Source organism: Salvelinus alpinus, chromosome 22, assembly GCF_045679555.1.
Source record: "Salvelinus alpinus chromosome 22, SLU_Salpinus.1, whole genome shotgun sequence".
Taxonomy (NCBI): domain Eukaryota; kingdom Metazoa; phylum Chordata; class Actinopteri; order Salmoniformes; family Salmonidae; genus Salvelinus; species Salvelinus alpinus.
In genome coordinates, this window is record NC_092107.1 from 47,583,460 (window position 1) to 47,599,884 (window position 16,425).

Below are 16,425 nucleotides of genomic sequence, written 5' to 3' on the forward strand. Positions count from 1 at the left end.
TAGTGTAGAGTGGTGGAGGGTTACCCGTCTAGTGTAGAGTGGTGGAGGGTTACCCGTCTAGTGTAGAGTGGTGGAGGGTTACCCGTCTAGTGTAGAGTGGTGGAGGGTTACCCGTCTAGTGTAGAGTGGTGGAGGGTTACCCGTCTAGTGTAGAGTGGTGGAGGGTTACCCGTCTAGTGTAGAGTGGTGGAGGGTTACCCGTCTAGTGTAGAGTGGTGGAGGGTTACCCGTCTAGTGTAGAGTGGTGGAGAGTTACCCGTCTAGTGTAGAGTGGTGGAGGGTTACCCGTCTAGTGTAGAGTGGTGGAGGGTTACCCGTCTAGTGTAGAGTGGTGGAGGGTTACCCGTCTAGTGTAGAGTGGTGGAGGGTTACCCGTCTAGTGTAGAGTGGTGGAGGGTTACCCGTCTAGTGTAGAGTGGTGGAGGGTTACCCGTCTAGTGTAGAGTGGTGGAGGGTTACCCGTCTAGTGTAGAGTGGTGGAGGGTTACCCGTCTAGTGTAGAGTGGTGGAGGGTTACCCGTCTAGTGTAGAGTGGTGGAGGGTTACCCGTCTAGTGTAGAGTGGTGGAGGGTTACCCGTCTAGTGTAGAGTGGTGGAGGGTTACCCGTCTAGTGTAGAGTGGTGGAGGGTTACCCGTCTAGTGTAGAGTGGTGGTGGTGGAGGGTTACCCGTCTAGTGTAGAGCGGTGGAGGGTTACCCGTCTAGTGTAGAGTGGTGGTGGTGGAGGGTTACCCGTCTAGTGTAGAGTGGTGGAGGGTTACCCGTCTAGTGTAGAGTGGTGGTGGAGGGTTACCCGTCTAGTGTAGAGTGGTGGTGGTGGGGATACCCGTCTAGTGTAGAGTGGTGGTGGTGGGGATACCCGTCTAGTGTAGAGTGTAGAGTGGTGTGGGTTACCTGCCCTGCTAGAGCTGCCCCGGTCAACTGTATGTGCTGTTATTGTGAAGTGGAAATGTCTAGGATCAACAACGGCTCACCCGCGAAGTGGTAGGCCACACAAGCTCACAGAACGGGACCGCCGAGTGCTGAAGCGCGTAGCGTGTAAACATCGTCTGTCCTCGGTTGCAAAGCTCACTACAGAGTTCCAAACTGCCTCTGGAAGCAACGTCAGGACAAGAACTGTTTGTCGGGAGCTTCATGAAATGGGTTTCCATGGCCGAGCAGCCGCACACAAGCCTAAGATCACCATGTGTAAACAATGACAAGTATCGGCTGGAGTGGTGTAAAACTCGCAGCCATTGGACACTGGAAACGTGTTCTCTGGAGTGATGAATCACACTTCACCATCTGGCAGTCCGACGGACGGATCTGGGTTTGGCGGATACCAGGAGAACGCTACCTGCCCCAATGCATAATGCCAACTGTAAAGTTTGGTGGAGGAGGAATAATGGTCTGGAGTTTTTTTTCTTCATGGTTCAGGCCTCTTAATTCCAGTGAAGGGAAATCTTAACGCTACAGCATACAAGGACATTCTAGACGATTCTGTGCTTCCAACTTTGTGGCAACAGTTTGGTTTGTGGAAGGCCCTTTCTTGTTTCAGCATGACAATGCCCCCGTGCACAAAGCGAGGTCCATACAAAAACACCTTTGGGATGAATTGGAACAGCGAGAGAGAGCGAGAGAGAGACGTGAACCAGTCCTAACTTGTCTCACTGCACCAGGAAGGGAATGTGTTAACCAGAGCCTGATCAGTTCACCACTTCGAGCTTGTCAGTCTGGTGATGAATGGTGCTTGCTCACCATAACACTGTGCTATGGGTGTGTGCTTGCTCACCATAACACTGTGCTATGGGTGTGTGTTTGCTCACCATAACACTGTGCTATGGGTGTGTGTTTGCTCACCATAACACTGTGCTATGGGTGTGTGTTTGCTCACCATAACACTGTGCTATGGGTGTGTGCTTGCTCACCATAACACTGTGCTATGGGTGTGTGTTTGCTCACCATAACACTGTGCTATGGGTGTGTGCTTGCTCACCATAACACTGTGCTATGGGTGTGTGCTTGCTCACCATAACACTGTGCTATGGGTGTGTGCTTGCTCACCATAACGCTGTGCTATGGGTGTGTGCTTGCTCACCATAACACTGTGCTATGGGTGTGTGCTTGCTCACCATAACCCTGTGCTATGGGTGTGTGCTTGCTCACCATAACACTGTGCTATGGGTGTGTGCTTGCTCACCATAACCCTGTGCTATGGGTGTGTGCTTCCTCACCATAACACTGTGCTATGGGTGTGTGCTTGCTCACCATAACACTGTGCTATGGGTGTGTGCTTGCTCACCATAACCCTGTGCTATGGGTGTGTGCTTGCTCACCATAACACTGTGCTATGGGTGTGTGCTTGCTCACCATAACACTGTGCTATGGGTGTGTGCTTGCTCACCATAACACTGTGCTATGGGTGTGTGCTTGCTCACCATAACACTGTGCTATGGGTGTGTGCTTGCTCACCATAACACTGTGCTATGGGTGTGTGCTTGCTCACCATAACACTGTGCTATGGGTGTGTGCTTGCTCACCATAACACTGTGCTATGGGTGTGTGCTTGCTCACCATAACACTGTGCTATGGGTGTGTGCTTGCTCACCATAACACTGTGCTATGGGTGCGTGTCAAATGGCTCCCTGTCATATGGGATGCAGCCTATGATTCACCCACGGCATTGAGCCATTTGCCTACATAAGCAACACAGTGAATGAGGAGACAGTGTCTTGTAGACAGGAAACATCCCCAGGGATAACTGCTTGTTATTTGGCCCCATAAGACTCAACAGGAATGTATTAGTTATCAGCAGCTTGTTGTGAAAGCAGAACAGAACAGAGCAGACAGCTTTCAGAACCAGAAGCTAACAGAGGCCTGTGTTCTAGAACCAGAAGCTAACAACAGAGGCCTGTGTTCTAGAACCAGAAGCTAACAACAGAGGCCTGTGTTCTAGAACCAGAAGCTAACAACAGAGGCCTGTGTTCTAGAACCAAAAGCTAACAACAGAGGCCTGTGTTCTAGAACCAGAAGCTAACAACAGAGGCCTGTGTTCTAGAACCAGAAGCTAACAACAGAGGCCTGTGTTCTAGAACCAGAAGCTAACAACAGAGGCCTGTGTTCTAGAACCAGAAGCTAACAACAGAGGCCTGTGTTCTAGAACCAGAAGCTAACAACAGAGGCCTGTGTTCTAGAACCAGAAGCTAACAACAGAGGCCTGTGTTCTAGAACCAAAAGCTAACAACAGAGGCCTGTGTTCTAGAACCAGAACCTAACAACAGAGGCCTGTGTTCTAGAACCAGAATCTAAATGGCTTGCTGAGCTTCACTGAGAATGGGGAGTGGGAGAGCCACTGTGACCCAGATAGCTCAGTGAGTTGATGCATGGAGGTTCTGCCTGGCTGCGTACTCATTTTCAGCCCCTTGTCCTAGTTTTGTAAAAAAAAAAAAAAAAACTTGAAGACTCTGGCTGCCCAAACTTAATCTCTCCACTAAATCACGGGAAGTATTACAGAGTGTGTGTGGCTTTTTGTTACTTCAAGTTGTCTGGTTTCGTTATCTAACGTCACAAAGCCTTGTTTCACCCTTAATAGACTACAAGGTCACTGACCCCTGATTTACAAGCTAATTGAGTTTCAAGTTTACTCACTTTAGACATGGACAGAAATGAACAGGGAGGGAGACAGGCATGCCTGAAGTTCAGTAACAGGCTCATGGTACATAAAACACACACACACACACACACACACACACACACACACACACACACACACACACACACACACACACACACACACACACACACACACACACACACACACACACACACACACACACACACACACACACACACACACCACTACTTACTTGGAGAGGGAGACACCTCCTGCTTTCCCTATGAGTTCCTCATGGTGAAGTACAGCCTCGTTCCAGGGAATGTCCAGGAATTTGAGCAGCGTCCTCATCCACTTCTCTGGATGGAGCACCAGCTGTTCGTAATGCACCGGCAGGCACTTGTCTGAGGCCTCCAGGCACTGAGTGTACATGGTCTCTATGGCCCTGTTCCACTTGGTCAGGCAGTCTCTGTAGCTGCCCAGGTCAAAGCCAGCGATCGTCACCTTACGCGAGATCATGGAATGGACCGAGGCGCGTCCGTCCCGGATCATGAGCACAAACTTGGCGTGCGGGAAGATCTTAGCCAGGTAGGAGAGGGACTTCAGAGCGAAGGGGTCCTTGTTACAGAGGAAGTTGGCGGGCTCGCCGTGCTTCACAATGATCTCTAGGAGGAAGGCCTGCATGGCAGCGTCCAGGACCTCGTCCGTCACCCCGGCCTCGTCCAGACGCATCTTCTCCCTCCCCGACCGCGACCACATCTGTTTCATGGCCAGGATACGTGGAATAACCCTGGTCTCCTCTCCACACCGAACCTCAGGGTGAGCATCAAGCATGGCTCTCATCAACGTTGTCCCACTCCTGGGAACCCCTCCAATGAACACTAGGGGCATGTCCTTGTTGTAGACGAATGGAACGGAGAGGTTATGGCCCCCGGGTCTGGAGCCCCGCAGGATGGCGGAGGAGCCCAACGAGCCGCCCAGGAGGACCCCTCCCGGCCCCTGAAGGCCCCCCAGAACCCCTTGGTCCCCAGGCTGGCTGCTGCGCTCCTCGATGCGGTGGTGACACTCCATGGCGTGACGACCCAAGTAGAAGACTGTGACTGAGCTGATGACCAGACAGGCCACCAGCAGGTTCTGCTTCAGCTTCCCCATCATCACCATCTCAGGACCACGGAGGGGCGAGGATGGAGGTGTACCAGAGGAGATAGTGTTGGAGTGGAGGAGGAGGGGAGAAGGGAAGGGGAAAGGGGGGGGGGGAAGAAGCAGAGGGGTCCCTCCCTTCAAGGTTGGCAGTGGGAGGCAGATTGTGGTGGGTGTTCCTCAGTGGTCAGCGCTCGTCGAGTGCCCAGCTCCATCAGGCCTGGAGAAGGACAGAACAGAACAAAAATGTATTATTATATAATCCAGTGAGTGAATAGAGTTAGCCCTCGGAACAGTAGAACACCTTTATAAAACAGATCATGGAATCCTAAATTATTTGTACACTGCTGGAAGAAATTATGCTATTCAGGCTAGAACCAGAAAGGGTTCAATGGATCACTTCATATATGGTCAAAAAAATATATATATATATGTTTAGAACTGAAAAACACCCTTACTGTCAGCATTATACTGTACTGACCCATCTCCACAGAGCACAGTCAAAACTATGAACCGAGCTGTACACCTTATTTTGTATCATCATATTAGATAAATAGATAAAAAGTTTGAAAAAAAGACCAAGAAATGTATTATATCCAATGTAGGAATTACCCTCAACATAAATGATAAATCCCTTCAGAGGCTACAGAAGAGATTCTCGACTTTTGACCTAAAAAACCCCCAGTAAAGATCACATTTCCTTTGTCTAACAAAGATATGCATCTCCTGCCAAAACCACTATTCTGTAATAAAACAAAGTTCACTTTACAACTACGGTGTAAAAAACAAGGCTAAGGCCGACGCCATGAAATTGTAAATAAACTTTCAGACACAATCAAGGCCCTCAGTTGACAAGCTCAGAGGAATGTATTTATTTAACTAGGCAAGTCAGTTAAGAACAAGTTCTTATTTACAATGACGGCCCTACTCCAGGTCAAACCCTCCCCTAACCCAGGCAACACTGGGCCAATTGTGATGGTGAGTCCCTATGTACTCACGATCACGGCTGGTTGTGATCCAGCCCGGGATCGAACCAGGTTCTGTAGTGACACAATTTAAAAAAAATATTTACCCATATTTTACCAGGTAAGTTAACTGAGAACACATTCTTATTTACAGCAACGACCTGGGGAAAAGCACTGAGATGCAGTGCTTTAGACCACAGCGCCACTCTGGATCTCAGGAATGAGGAATGCCACATCAAGTGAAAACAAAAGAGAGAGAGACAAGAGACAGACAGAAGGTAATAGGTCCAGTATTCAGCACTCGGTTTAAGGCATAAGCTTATAGGACTTCCCCGGTGACACATTTAGCAAAACAAAAAAATCTTTATTATATTTAGCCCTCAGAGGGAAAACTATCCCCCCCCCCCCCCCCCCCCATCCACTATTTTGTTCTATTTTTCAATTATTGTCTTCTTTTTTTACTCGTTTCCCAGTCTTCAGTTTGTTTCTTGGGCTGAGAGAGACGTTCCAGTCCAGGAACAAGACATCTAACCTTCTGGTCTCTAATTTGGCCCGGAGCAGTTACACTCTGTTTTACAGAGTGGGCGTTGTGACACACCACGGCATGCAGAGCTTGATACCACATCACACTGGGTAATTGCCATGGAAAAACGAACCATGAGCACCAGCATGTGAAGTTTATAGGAGCACATAAAATTTGGTGTCAAATGAAAGCTAAGAGAGAAAAAAAATATCTAATTGTAGACCTCCACAAGTCTGGTTCATCCTTGGGAGCAATTTCCAAACGCCTGAAGGTACCACGTTCATCTGTACAAACAATAGTACGCAAGTATAAACACCATGGGACCACGCAGCCGTCATACCGCTCAGGAAGGAGACGCATTCTGTCTCCTAGAGATGAACGTACTTTGGTGCGAAAAGTGCAAATCAATCCCAGAACAACAGCAAAGGACCTTGTGAAGATGCAGGAAGGAAACAGGTACGAAATTATTTATATCCACAGTAAAACAAGTCCTATATTGGCATAACCTGAAAGGCCGCTCAGCAAGGAAGAAGCCACTGCTCCAAAACCCCCATAAAAAAGCCAGACTACGGTTTGCAACTGCACATGGGGACAAAGATAGTACATTTTGGAGAAATGTCCTCTGGTCTGATGAAACAAAAATAGAACTGATTGGCCATAATGACCATCGTTGTGTTAGCAGGAAAAAGGGGGAGGCTTGCAAGCCGAAGATCACCATCCCAACCGTGAAGCACGGGGGTGGCAGCATCATGTTATGGGGGTGCTTTGCTGCAGGAGGGACTGGTGTACTTCACAAAATAGATGGCATCATGAAGCAGGAAAATTATGTGGATATATTGAAGCAACATCTCAAGACATCAGTCAAGAAGTTAAAGCTTGGTCGCAAATGGGTCTTCAAAATGGACAATGACCCCAAGCATACTTCCAAAGTTGTGGCAAAATGGCTTAAGGACAACAAAGTCAAGGTATTGGAGTGGCCATCACAAAGCCCTGACCTCAATCATATAGAACATTTGTGGGCAGAACTGAAAAAGCCTGTGCGAGCAAGGAGGCCTACAAACCTGACTCAGTTACACCAGCTCTTTCAGGAGGAGAGGGCCAAAATTCACCCAACTTATTGTGGAAGGCTACCTGAAACGTTTGACCCAAGTTAAGCAATTTAAAAAGGCAATGCTACCAAATACTAATTGAGTGTATGTAAACTTCTGACCCACTGGGAATGTGATGAAAGAAATAAAAGCTGAAATAAATAATTCTCTCTTATTATTCTGACATTTCACATTCTTAAAATAAAGTGGTGATCCTAACTGACCTAAGACGAGGAATTTTTACTAGGATTAAATGTCAGGATTTGTGGAAAAACTGAGTTTAAATGTATTTGGCTAAGGTGTATGTAAACTTCCGACTTCAACTGTACATCCTTACTAGTCTCCAGTGGCTCCCAATAACAACCTGCACTCTTACTTCCAAAATGAATTATTGTTCAATTTAATTTCACATATTTAATTGTTTCGTATTTCATTTCATATAATCTTTTGGTTCAACCTTAATGTCTACTGAGCATCATCAACAGGGGGAACATATTAGGTTTACGCTAATAAGCTGTAGCAAGAATATATCAATTTAAGACTTGTTCATAAAAGATAGATTTGTTCATAAGAAGTGCCTGAGATCAAAGTCAATATTCAGACCACTAGGGGTCAATGTTTTTAGACAGGATATCCTATCTCCCTTTGTAGTAGTAGGATCTCCATGTTACCTCCTCTCCTTGGTGTAGCAATATGCTCAATACCTGTGTATTTGAGGGAGGAGATAGGATGTTTAGCTTCAACAAAGTGAGCTGCTACTGGATAGTCAATGATCTTACACCTGATTGAGCTGCGGTGTTCAGCTATGTGTTGTTTTAATCGTCTTTCCGTTTGTCCTACGTAGACTTTCCCACATGAACAGGTGATGAGACAGATTACTCCCTTGGTCTTGCATGAGATGATACCCCTAACAGGGATCTTTCGACCTGTATGTGGGTGTCTGAAGAAAGACGTTTTTAATAGTGCTATTTGCACTGTGCGCATGAGCCACATTTTGTAGTTCCCATTTGGAATAGGTGTCAAGAGTGTCTGATTGGCTCAGGGGGGAGGTCAGATCTCACCAAGCTATCTCCAATATTGCGACCACGCTTGTAGACCACCAGTGGAGGTTCCTTGAAAAGGTGTGCAATTGTTTTTTTGGTCTGATTGCAGAATATGCCAGTGCTTTTTCAGGATTGCTTTCATTTTCTCTGAACACTTGGGTGTACTTAGTGCAAAAATACTGTTGCATTGTTTTTCTTCTTTGGTTGAGTTTTTAGTAATTCCTCTCCTGGATTTTTAGATATTTTCATCATTGCAGCATCAAGAGTTTTGTCCTTGTAGCCTCTCATTTTCAATTTATCTGTCATTTTTTTTAGCATTGCTGTCAAAATCTTTCTGGTGGCCACAGATTCTTTAACCCTGCATAACTGGCTATATGGCAGATCATTCCTGAGGGGGAGGGGATGCATACTATCCTGCATACTATGCATACTATGTCTGTGGGCCTTGTGTATAAGTCTGTGTGTAATGCATCATTCTCTTTGATGATCCATCAGTCCAGGTAGTTTATTTCTCTCTCATCAGTCTGCATGGTGAATTTGAGGTATTGAGAGCTCTCGTTTAGTAGAGTTTGGAATTAATTTAGTTCCTGCTGACTTCCGTCCCAGAGCACAAAGACATCATCTATGTATCTCTTCCATACGAGGATTTTAGAAAGTAAGGGGTGTGTCTCTGTTTTGTAAAGGAGTGCTGTTTCAAATGGTCCCACATACAGGTTTGCATTGTTGGGGGGGGAAAGGGGAGCCATGGCGACACCCCGAAGGAAAAAGTCTGACTCAAAGACAAAGTAGTTATGGGATAATACCAGTTCAGTGAGTTGTAAGATGCGATCATTGGATGGAGCAAGGGTAGAGTCTCTCTGCTGGAGGAAGTGTTGCAGCGCCTGCAAGCCTCCGGTGTGTGGGATGTTAGTGTACAAGCTCTCCACATCAAACGTGGCCAGCAGGGAGCCCTCTGGCATCCTTCCTAAGCCCTCTATCAATGAGATCATGTGACTAGTGTCTTTGACATAAGATGGGAGATTCTCAGCCAGCCGTTTAATGTGGTAATCCACAAATGTAGAAATATTGGATGTCACAGAGTCGATTGTTGCTACCATGGGTCTACCTGGAGGAGGAGACACTTGTTTGTGTACTTTAGCGACTGTATAGAAAGTTGGTATCTTAGGAAATTTCACACATAGAAATTCAACTTCTCGTTTAGTGATTTGTCCGGATTCCAAACAGCTTTCCACTGTGGATGAGATATTATGCTGGAATTGTAGGGTAGGGTTATAATTCAGTTTGTGATAGAAGTCACCTTTCAGATAGTTGTCGGCGACATTCATTCACATAGTCACATTTGTTTTGTAAACAAATTCCTCCTCCTTTGTCACATTTCTTTATGATAATGGAAGGATCTGACTGTAAGTCCTTATGAGCCATTCTCTCGTCTCTACTCAGGTTGTCTTTCAGTAGGTCACCTACATCATTTTCAACAATTCTACAGAAAGCTTCTATGGACGCGTTGCGTTTGGGAGGAAGTACAACTGAAGTTTTTGCTCTAAAAATGTGGTTCTCTCAAGAGTTCTCAGGTTCCTCAGCTGGATTAGTGGCTCCATCTCCTCCTTGACTCACAGTAGGACAGGTAAGTCTATTGATTAGCGTGGTAGACCTATGTATACATCTCACCGAGGATGACATTTCAAGTTGGAGTCATGTAAATTTCACTCTTATCAAATAACTCACGCAATCTCAGATTACAGAAAAAAACTTGAATAGATCTGGATAATTGGGAACACTGAAGTGAGCTGATGAAAAAACGCTCACCATTGGTAGAGGAGCCAGAGTTATCGCTGTCTGTGGATAGTTGGTCTGACAGAGGAACTCTGCGTCTGTCATCGGTTTGTCTCTTCCGGGTTTTGTGGATTCTTGTGCTCAGAACCTCGCCAGACAAGAAGGGTAACCTATAAATATATTTGGATACTGGGGCAGTACCGTAGGTAGCTAGCTAACGTTTGCAAGCTAGCCACTAGTTAGCTAACACTGAAAGTTGTGGATAGAAACTGCAGTACGAAAAACTGATAATCATATCAAACAGCTAGAAATTAATTCGTACAAGTGTTGCAGAAAACCTACCTGATGTTTTCAAAGATTGATCATCCAACTCGGAAAATAGCAACAACTTTCAAATATCACCGTTATTAATCCGTTGTTCTTCTCTTCCAAATCGCGTTTATACTTCTTGATTTTCCTCTCCAGGTCGGTCGTAATCTTAGTCTGAAGCTCAGTGTTACTCTTAATGAGATCCTCCAGTTCGATAGGGTCATTAAGCTCGTCTTGTAGGGCTTGCTGTGAATTTTCAATTGAGGTTGCGATCTCTGTAAAATCCTTTTTAAGTTGTTCAATGATCAGAGTCATCAGGGCCAATGAACATTTATTAACTTTTTAGGGATAGGGGACAGCATTTTCACTTTGGAGGAATAGCATGCCCAAATTGAACTACCTCCTACTCTGTCCCAGATGCTAATATATGCATATTATTATTACTAGCGGATAGAAAACACTCTGAAGTTTCTAAAACTGTTTGAATTATGTCTGTGAGTATAACAGAACTCATATGGCAGGCAAACTTCCAAACAGGAAGTGGAAATTCTGATGCTGGTTGTTTTTCAACTCATTGCCTATTCAAATCCCAGGAAGATATGGATTTGTTTGCACTTCCTACGCCGTCCACTAGATGTCAACAGTTGGTAGAACGTTGAATGAAGTTTATACTGTGTTGTGGGGCCGGATGAGAGGGGAATGAGTCAGTGGTCGGGCAGATTGCCAGTTCCTGGTCATGCGCATTCCTCATGATATCGCCTTGCGTTCCATAACTTATACAGACACGAAGGAATGCGCCGGTTGGAACGTTATTGGATATATATGATAACAACATCCTGAAGATTGATTCTCTACTTAGTTTGACAAGTTTATTCGACCTGTGACATAACTTTTTGAAGTTTTCGTCCGACGTTATGCGTGACTTGCACGAGCGTTTGGATATGTGTACTAAACGCGCTAGCAAAAGTAGCTACTTGGACATAAATAATTGACATTATCGAACAAAACAACAATTTATTGTCGAACTAGGATTCCTGGGAGTGCATTCTGATGAAGATTATCAAAGTTAAGAGAATATTTATGATGTAATTTCGTATTTCTGTTGACTCTAACATGGCGGAGAAATGTTGTTTTTATCTGAGCGCTGTCTCAGATTATTGCATGGTGTGCTTTTTCCGTAAAGTTTAAAAAAAAATCTGACACAGCGGTTGCATTAAGAACAAGTGTATCTTTAATTCTATGTAAAACATGTATCTTTCATCAAAGTGTATGATGAGTATTTCTGTTATTAGACGTGACACTCTGGAGGCATTTCTGAACATGGCGCCAATGTAAACTAAGGTTTTTGGATATAAATATGCACATTATCGAACAAAAAATACATGTATTGTGTAACATGATGTCCTATGAGTGTCATCTGATGAAGATCATCAAAGGTTAGTGATTAATTTTATCTCTATTTCTGTGACTCCTATCTTTGGCTGGGAAAATGGCTGTGTGTTTTTTGAACTTGGTGGTGATCTAACATAATCATATGTTGTGTTTTCGCTGTAAAGCATTTTTTTTTTAATCGGACACGATGGGTAGATTAACAAGATGTTTATCTTTCATTTGCTGTATTGGACTTGTTAATGTGTGAAAGCTACATATTTAAAATAAATATTCTTGAATTTCCCGCGCTGCCTTTTCAGCGGAATGTTGTGGGGGGGGGGGGGTTCCGCTAGCGGAACGTGTGTCCTAGAAAGGTTATTTGGAGGATGATGGAGGCAACAGGGGAAAGAGCCTCAGATCCACAAAGCCCCTTCCACCAGGTGGCTGATGAGATATGTTTGCACAACAATATTGCATCTCCATCCCAAAGCCCTTGCTTGGAAGTGTACTTTACCAGACTGCCAAGAACCTTGCCCTCATCCAGGCCAAGGTGGCGAGACACGGTAGTGATGACACCATAGGCCTTGTTGATCTCTGCACCAGACAGGATGCTCTTGCCAGCATACTTGGGGTCCAACATGTACGCTGGAACGTGTATGGGCTTCAGACAGAAGTCTTCATGCTTTTTGAAGTATTTCAGAACTGCAGTTTCCTCTGCTTGGAGCAACAAGCAGTGAAGTGGGTAGGGCAGTACGGATTTCTTCTCTTACATCTGCAAGAGTCTGAACATCAGACAGGATGGCAATTGTCTCCCTAAATCCATGCAATGGCTACTGCTATAGGTTTCAGGAGTTTCAGGCTGCTTAACAGGAGGATCCTATTGATGGGGCTGTCCATATCGGCAGACTGTGATATGTCCATTTCTTGGAGAGACTCCTTCCCCTCCAGGAGACTGTCAAACATGATGACAACACCATCCCAACGGGTGTTGCTGGGCAGCTTCAATGTAGTGCTCTTATTCTTCTCACTGACCATGAGCTGTTGCTGTCAATAAGATGTCTGATTCATCATTTTCACCTCAAATAGAAGTCGAGGGACTTTTGTCAGAGGTTGCTTGTTGTGAGTGCAGAGGGAACTTTATGCACTTGGCCAGATGGTTCGGCATCTTTGTTGCATTCTTCACATATGATTGGGGACAGTATTTGCAAATGTACACAGCTTTTCCTTCTACATTAGCTGCAGTGAAATGTCTCCACACATCAGATAGTGCCCGTGGCATTTTCCTGTAAAGATAATATTTTGTTGTAAAAAACCAAATACAATTCCATGTACAGATCAATAGTTAACTTGTTATGGCTGCAGGGGGCGTATTGAGTAACTGGAAAGAGGTGCCCATTTTCAAACGGCCTCGTACTCAATTCTTGCTCGTACAATATGCATATTATTATTACTATTGGATAGAAAACACTCTCTAGTTTCTAAAACCGTTTGAATTATTTCTCTAAGTGAAACAGAACTCTTTTTACAGCCCATTTCCTATCCGGAAGTGAGATTTCCAAAAGCGAGGTCTCTCTTCAAGAGCTTGTCTATAAAAGGGCATGTCACTTGGGACTATAGAAACACGTCATACACCTTCCCCTGGGTGTCAAGCGGAAGTGAGAGCAGAAATGACTTGATTATCTTGTTCTGGGATTGAATACACCCTCTTGGAGTGAGAGGTCCGCCATTATTTTTTTTTCCGAAGGCGCGAAGTTGGACCTGGAATCGCCTCCTGGAAAACCGTCGTTATAGGTGAATATGATCTCCGGCTTCGATTTTATTTGATACATGTCACAATATCATCCTAAAGTATGTTTTTTCAATATAGTCTAATTATATTATTGAAATTTATTCGTGACTTTAGACGTAATTTGTTCAAGAAGGAGAGGTTAGCGCCGCACGGCCAGTGTGCTTGCTAATTCAAGAGGGAAATAGTTCGTTCTGGATCCAAACAAAGACGGTTCTGAACAAAGGACCCCTTGTACAACATTCTGATGGAAGATCAACAAAGATAAGGACCCAATTTGGGATGCTATTTCATATATCTGTCGAACTGTGCTATCGCTACCGTTTGCCTTGAATCAATGCTGCTGTGTGTTAGCTATTGTAGTAAGCTAATATAACGATATATTGTGTTTTCGCTGTAAAACACTTAAAAAAATCGGAAATATTGTCTGTATTCACAAGATATTTGTCTTTCATTAGCTATCCACCATATATTTTTCTGAAATGTTTTATGATGAGTAATTAGGTAGTTGACGTTGGTGTCTGTATTTACTCTGGCTACTCCCGTGCGATTTCTGACTGTAGCTATGATGGTAGCTATGATGGTAGCAGTAATGTAAAACTGATTTATAGCTCAAATATGCACATTTTTCGAACAAAACATAGATTTATTGTGTAACATGTTATAGGACTGTCATCTGAGGGAGTTTTTTCTAGGTTATTTAGGTTGGTTCTAGGTTAGTTAGGTTGGCTTTGTGCATGCTACCTGCATGCTACCGTTGCTGTGAAAAATGTCTGTCTGTCTTTTGTATTTGGTGGTGAGCTAACATAAATATACGTGGTGTTTTCGCTGTAAAACATTTTAAAAATTGGACATGTTGGCTGGATTCACAAGATGTTTATCTTTCAAATGCTGTATTGGACTTGTTAATGTGTGAAAGTTAAATATTTTTTTTAAATAGATTTTGAATTTCGCGCCCTGCACTTGAGCTGGATGTTGTCATAAGTGTACCGGTGTCGGGCTTGCAGCCATAACAGGTTTTAAGCAGTTAGATTAAACAACTCCTTTGTAAGATAAATGTTTTAAAATCAAACATGTATGGAAACAGGTGAATTAACACTCCTCAGTTAGCAGGCTCAAGCAAGCTAAAACCCACATGGTAGCAAAAACTAACCAGCAGAAATTGTTAACAAGTTAGAAATTATTTAAACACACTTTGCTGTAGGCTACTATTTACTAGTTAACAAAAAAAACATGTATGTCATATAAAAATATATTCACACCACCCAGTATTGTAATCAAATCTTACCAGAAAGCATGTAGTCAGTCCTTGGCTCAGACAGTGTAGTAGTTTGGGCTCAATAGCATCTCATTAGTGTGCAAGATCTTGAGAATCAGCTGTACATGTGATGGGAGAATGCACTGTGCATGCAGAGGGTTACTATTCCATTGAATTGGGAATAGTTTAACCAAAATATGTCACAAGACCAAGAATTGCCTTATGTGTATCCCACAAAAAAAAGGTTCACTGTTATAAGCTAACATTTTTTTGATGAATTTAAGCTAAATTCCCAGGCTTAGCTTCCCATGGAATATTTAAGGAGATTTCCTGGAAAGTTTCCATCCCTTTGCAACCCTAGCTCTGACGCTGCTCAACAAGGCATCATTCATCTGCTCTGACGCTGCTCAAAAAGGCATCATTCATCTGCTCTGACGCTGCTCAACAAGGCTTCATTCATCTGCTCTGACCACTGACTGACGCTGCTCAACAAGGCATCGTTCATCTGCTCTGACCACTGACTGATGCCGCTCAACAAGCCTGAGCAGAGAATGTAAAATCAAAAAACACCCACGCATGGTGACGCACAGTAACACCAGTCACAATGCACACCTTATGAAACAGTACTGAACACACAGTAACACCAGTCACAATGAACACCTTATGAAACAGTACTGAACGCACAGCACACAAGCACCAACAACACACGTTATCTGTGATGCGGACGTACATTTAACATAATTGAAAAGAGCACGAACACACACACACAATGCTCTCATCCTTCTCTTTCCCTCATTTTCTCAAAGCAATTATCACAGCGGTTCAGGTGGGCCTTCACGCTACAGGCTAAGCTCCATATTAGAGAAGTCCTTATTACAGACCTGTGCCTCTGCATCATACAGATAGTGTGTGGCATCTACAGCTAGCAACACCTGATAAGATGGAGGGAAAAGACAAAAAGAGAGGAAAGCACCAAGGTCTTCTCCCCCACAGACAGACTAGATGTGCTATGTTTAGAAAGAGAGAAAAAAACGCAGGCTCACGTCAGAAGTCTTTGCCCTTCGTCTGGAGCGGCTGCGGTGTGCTTCCGTCTGACCACGATGGAACATGAATATTCCTAACTACAGCCTCTCAGAAAACACCTACAGTCCCGATCATAACTATTCAACCCCCATTGGATTTCTACACATTTTATTGTGTTAAAAGTGGGATTCAAATGGATTTGTCATTTTATTTGTCAATATACAATTAAAACAAAAAAAAGAATAAATCAAAATCTGTAAAGAAAAATAATATTTTTAAAAAGATGAATGAACAATAAAACACTACTATACCTTGTTTAGATAAGTATTCACCAGAGTCAATACATGTTAGAATCACCTTACAGGTCACGATTACAGCTGTGAGTCTTATTAGGTCAGGCTCTTAGAGCGTTCCACACCTGGATTGTACATTATTTGCCCTTTATTCTTTAAGCTCTGTCCAGATGTTGGGGATCACGGCTAGACAGCCATTCTTTAAGTCAACATTGTAACGTGGCCACTCAGGAACATTCACCGTCTTCTTGGTTAGTAACA

At 44.0% G+C, this 16,425-nt stretch overlaps 1 protein-coding gene across 3 annotated transcripts in view; it reads right to left on the reverse strand.

Moving 5' to 3' along the window:
* LOC139549569 (protein-tyrosine sulfotransferase 1-like) overlaps positions 1–16,425 on the reverse strand; it is a 92,930-nt gene that overhangs the window by 59,080 nt on the left and 17,425 nt on the right. For all 3 annotated transcript variants that reach the window (XM_071360202.1, XM_071360204.1, XM_071360203.1), the window contains exon 2: positions 3,846–4,952. In XM_071360202.1, the coding sequence (XP_071216303.1) occupies positions 3,846–4,753 (908 nt within the window). In that variant the 5' untranslated portion in view covers positions 4,754–4,952. The remainder of the gene's footprint in view (positions 1–3,845; positions 4,953–16,425) is intronic.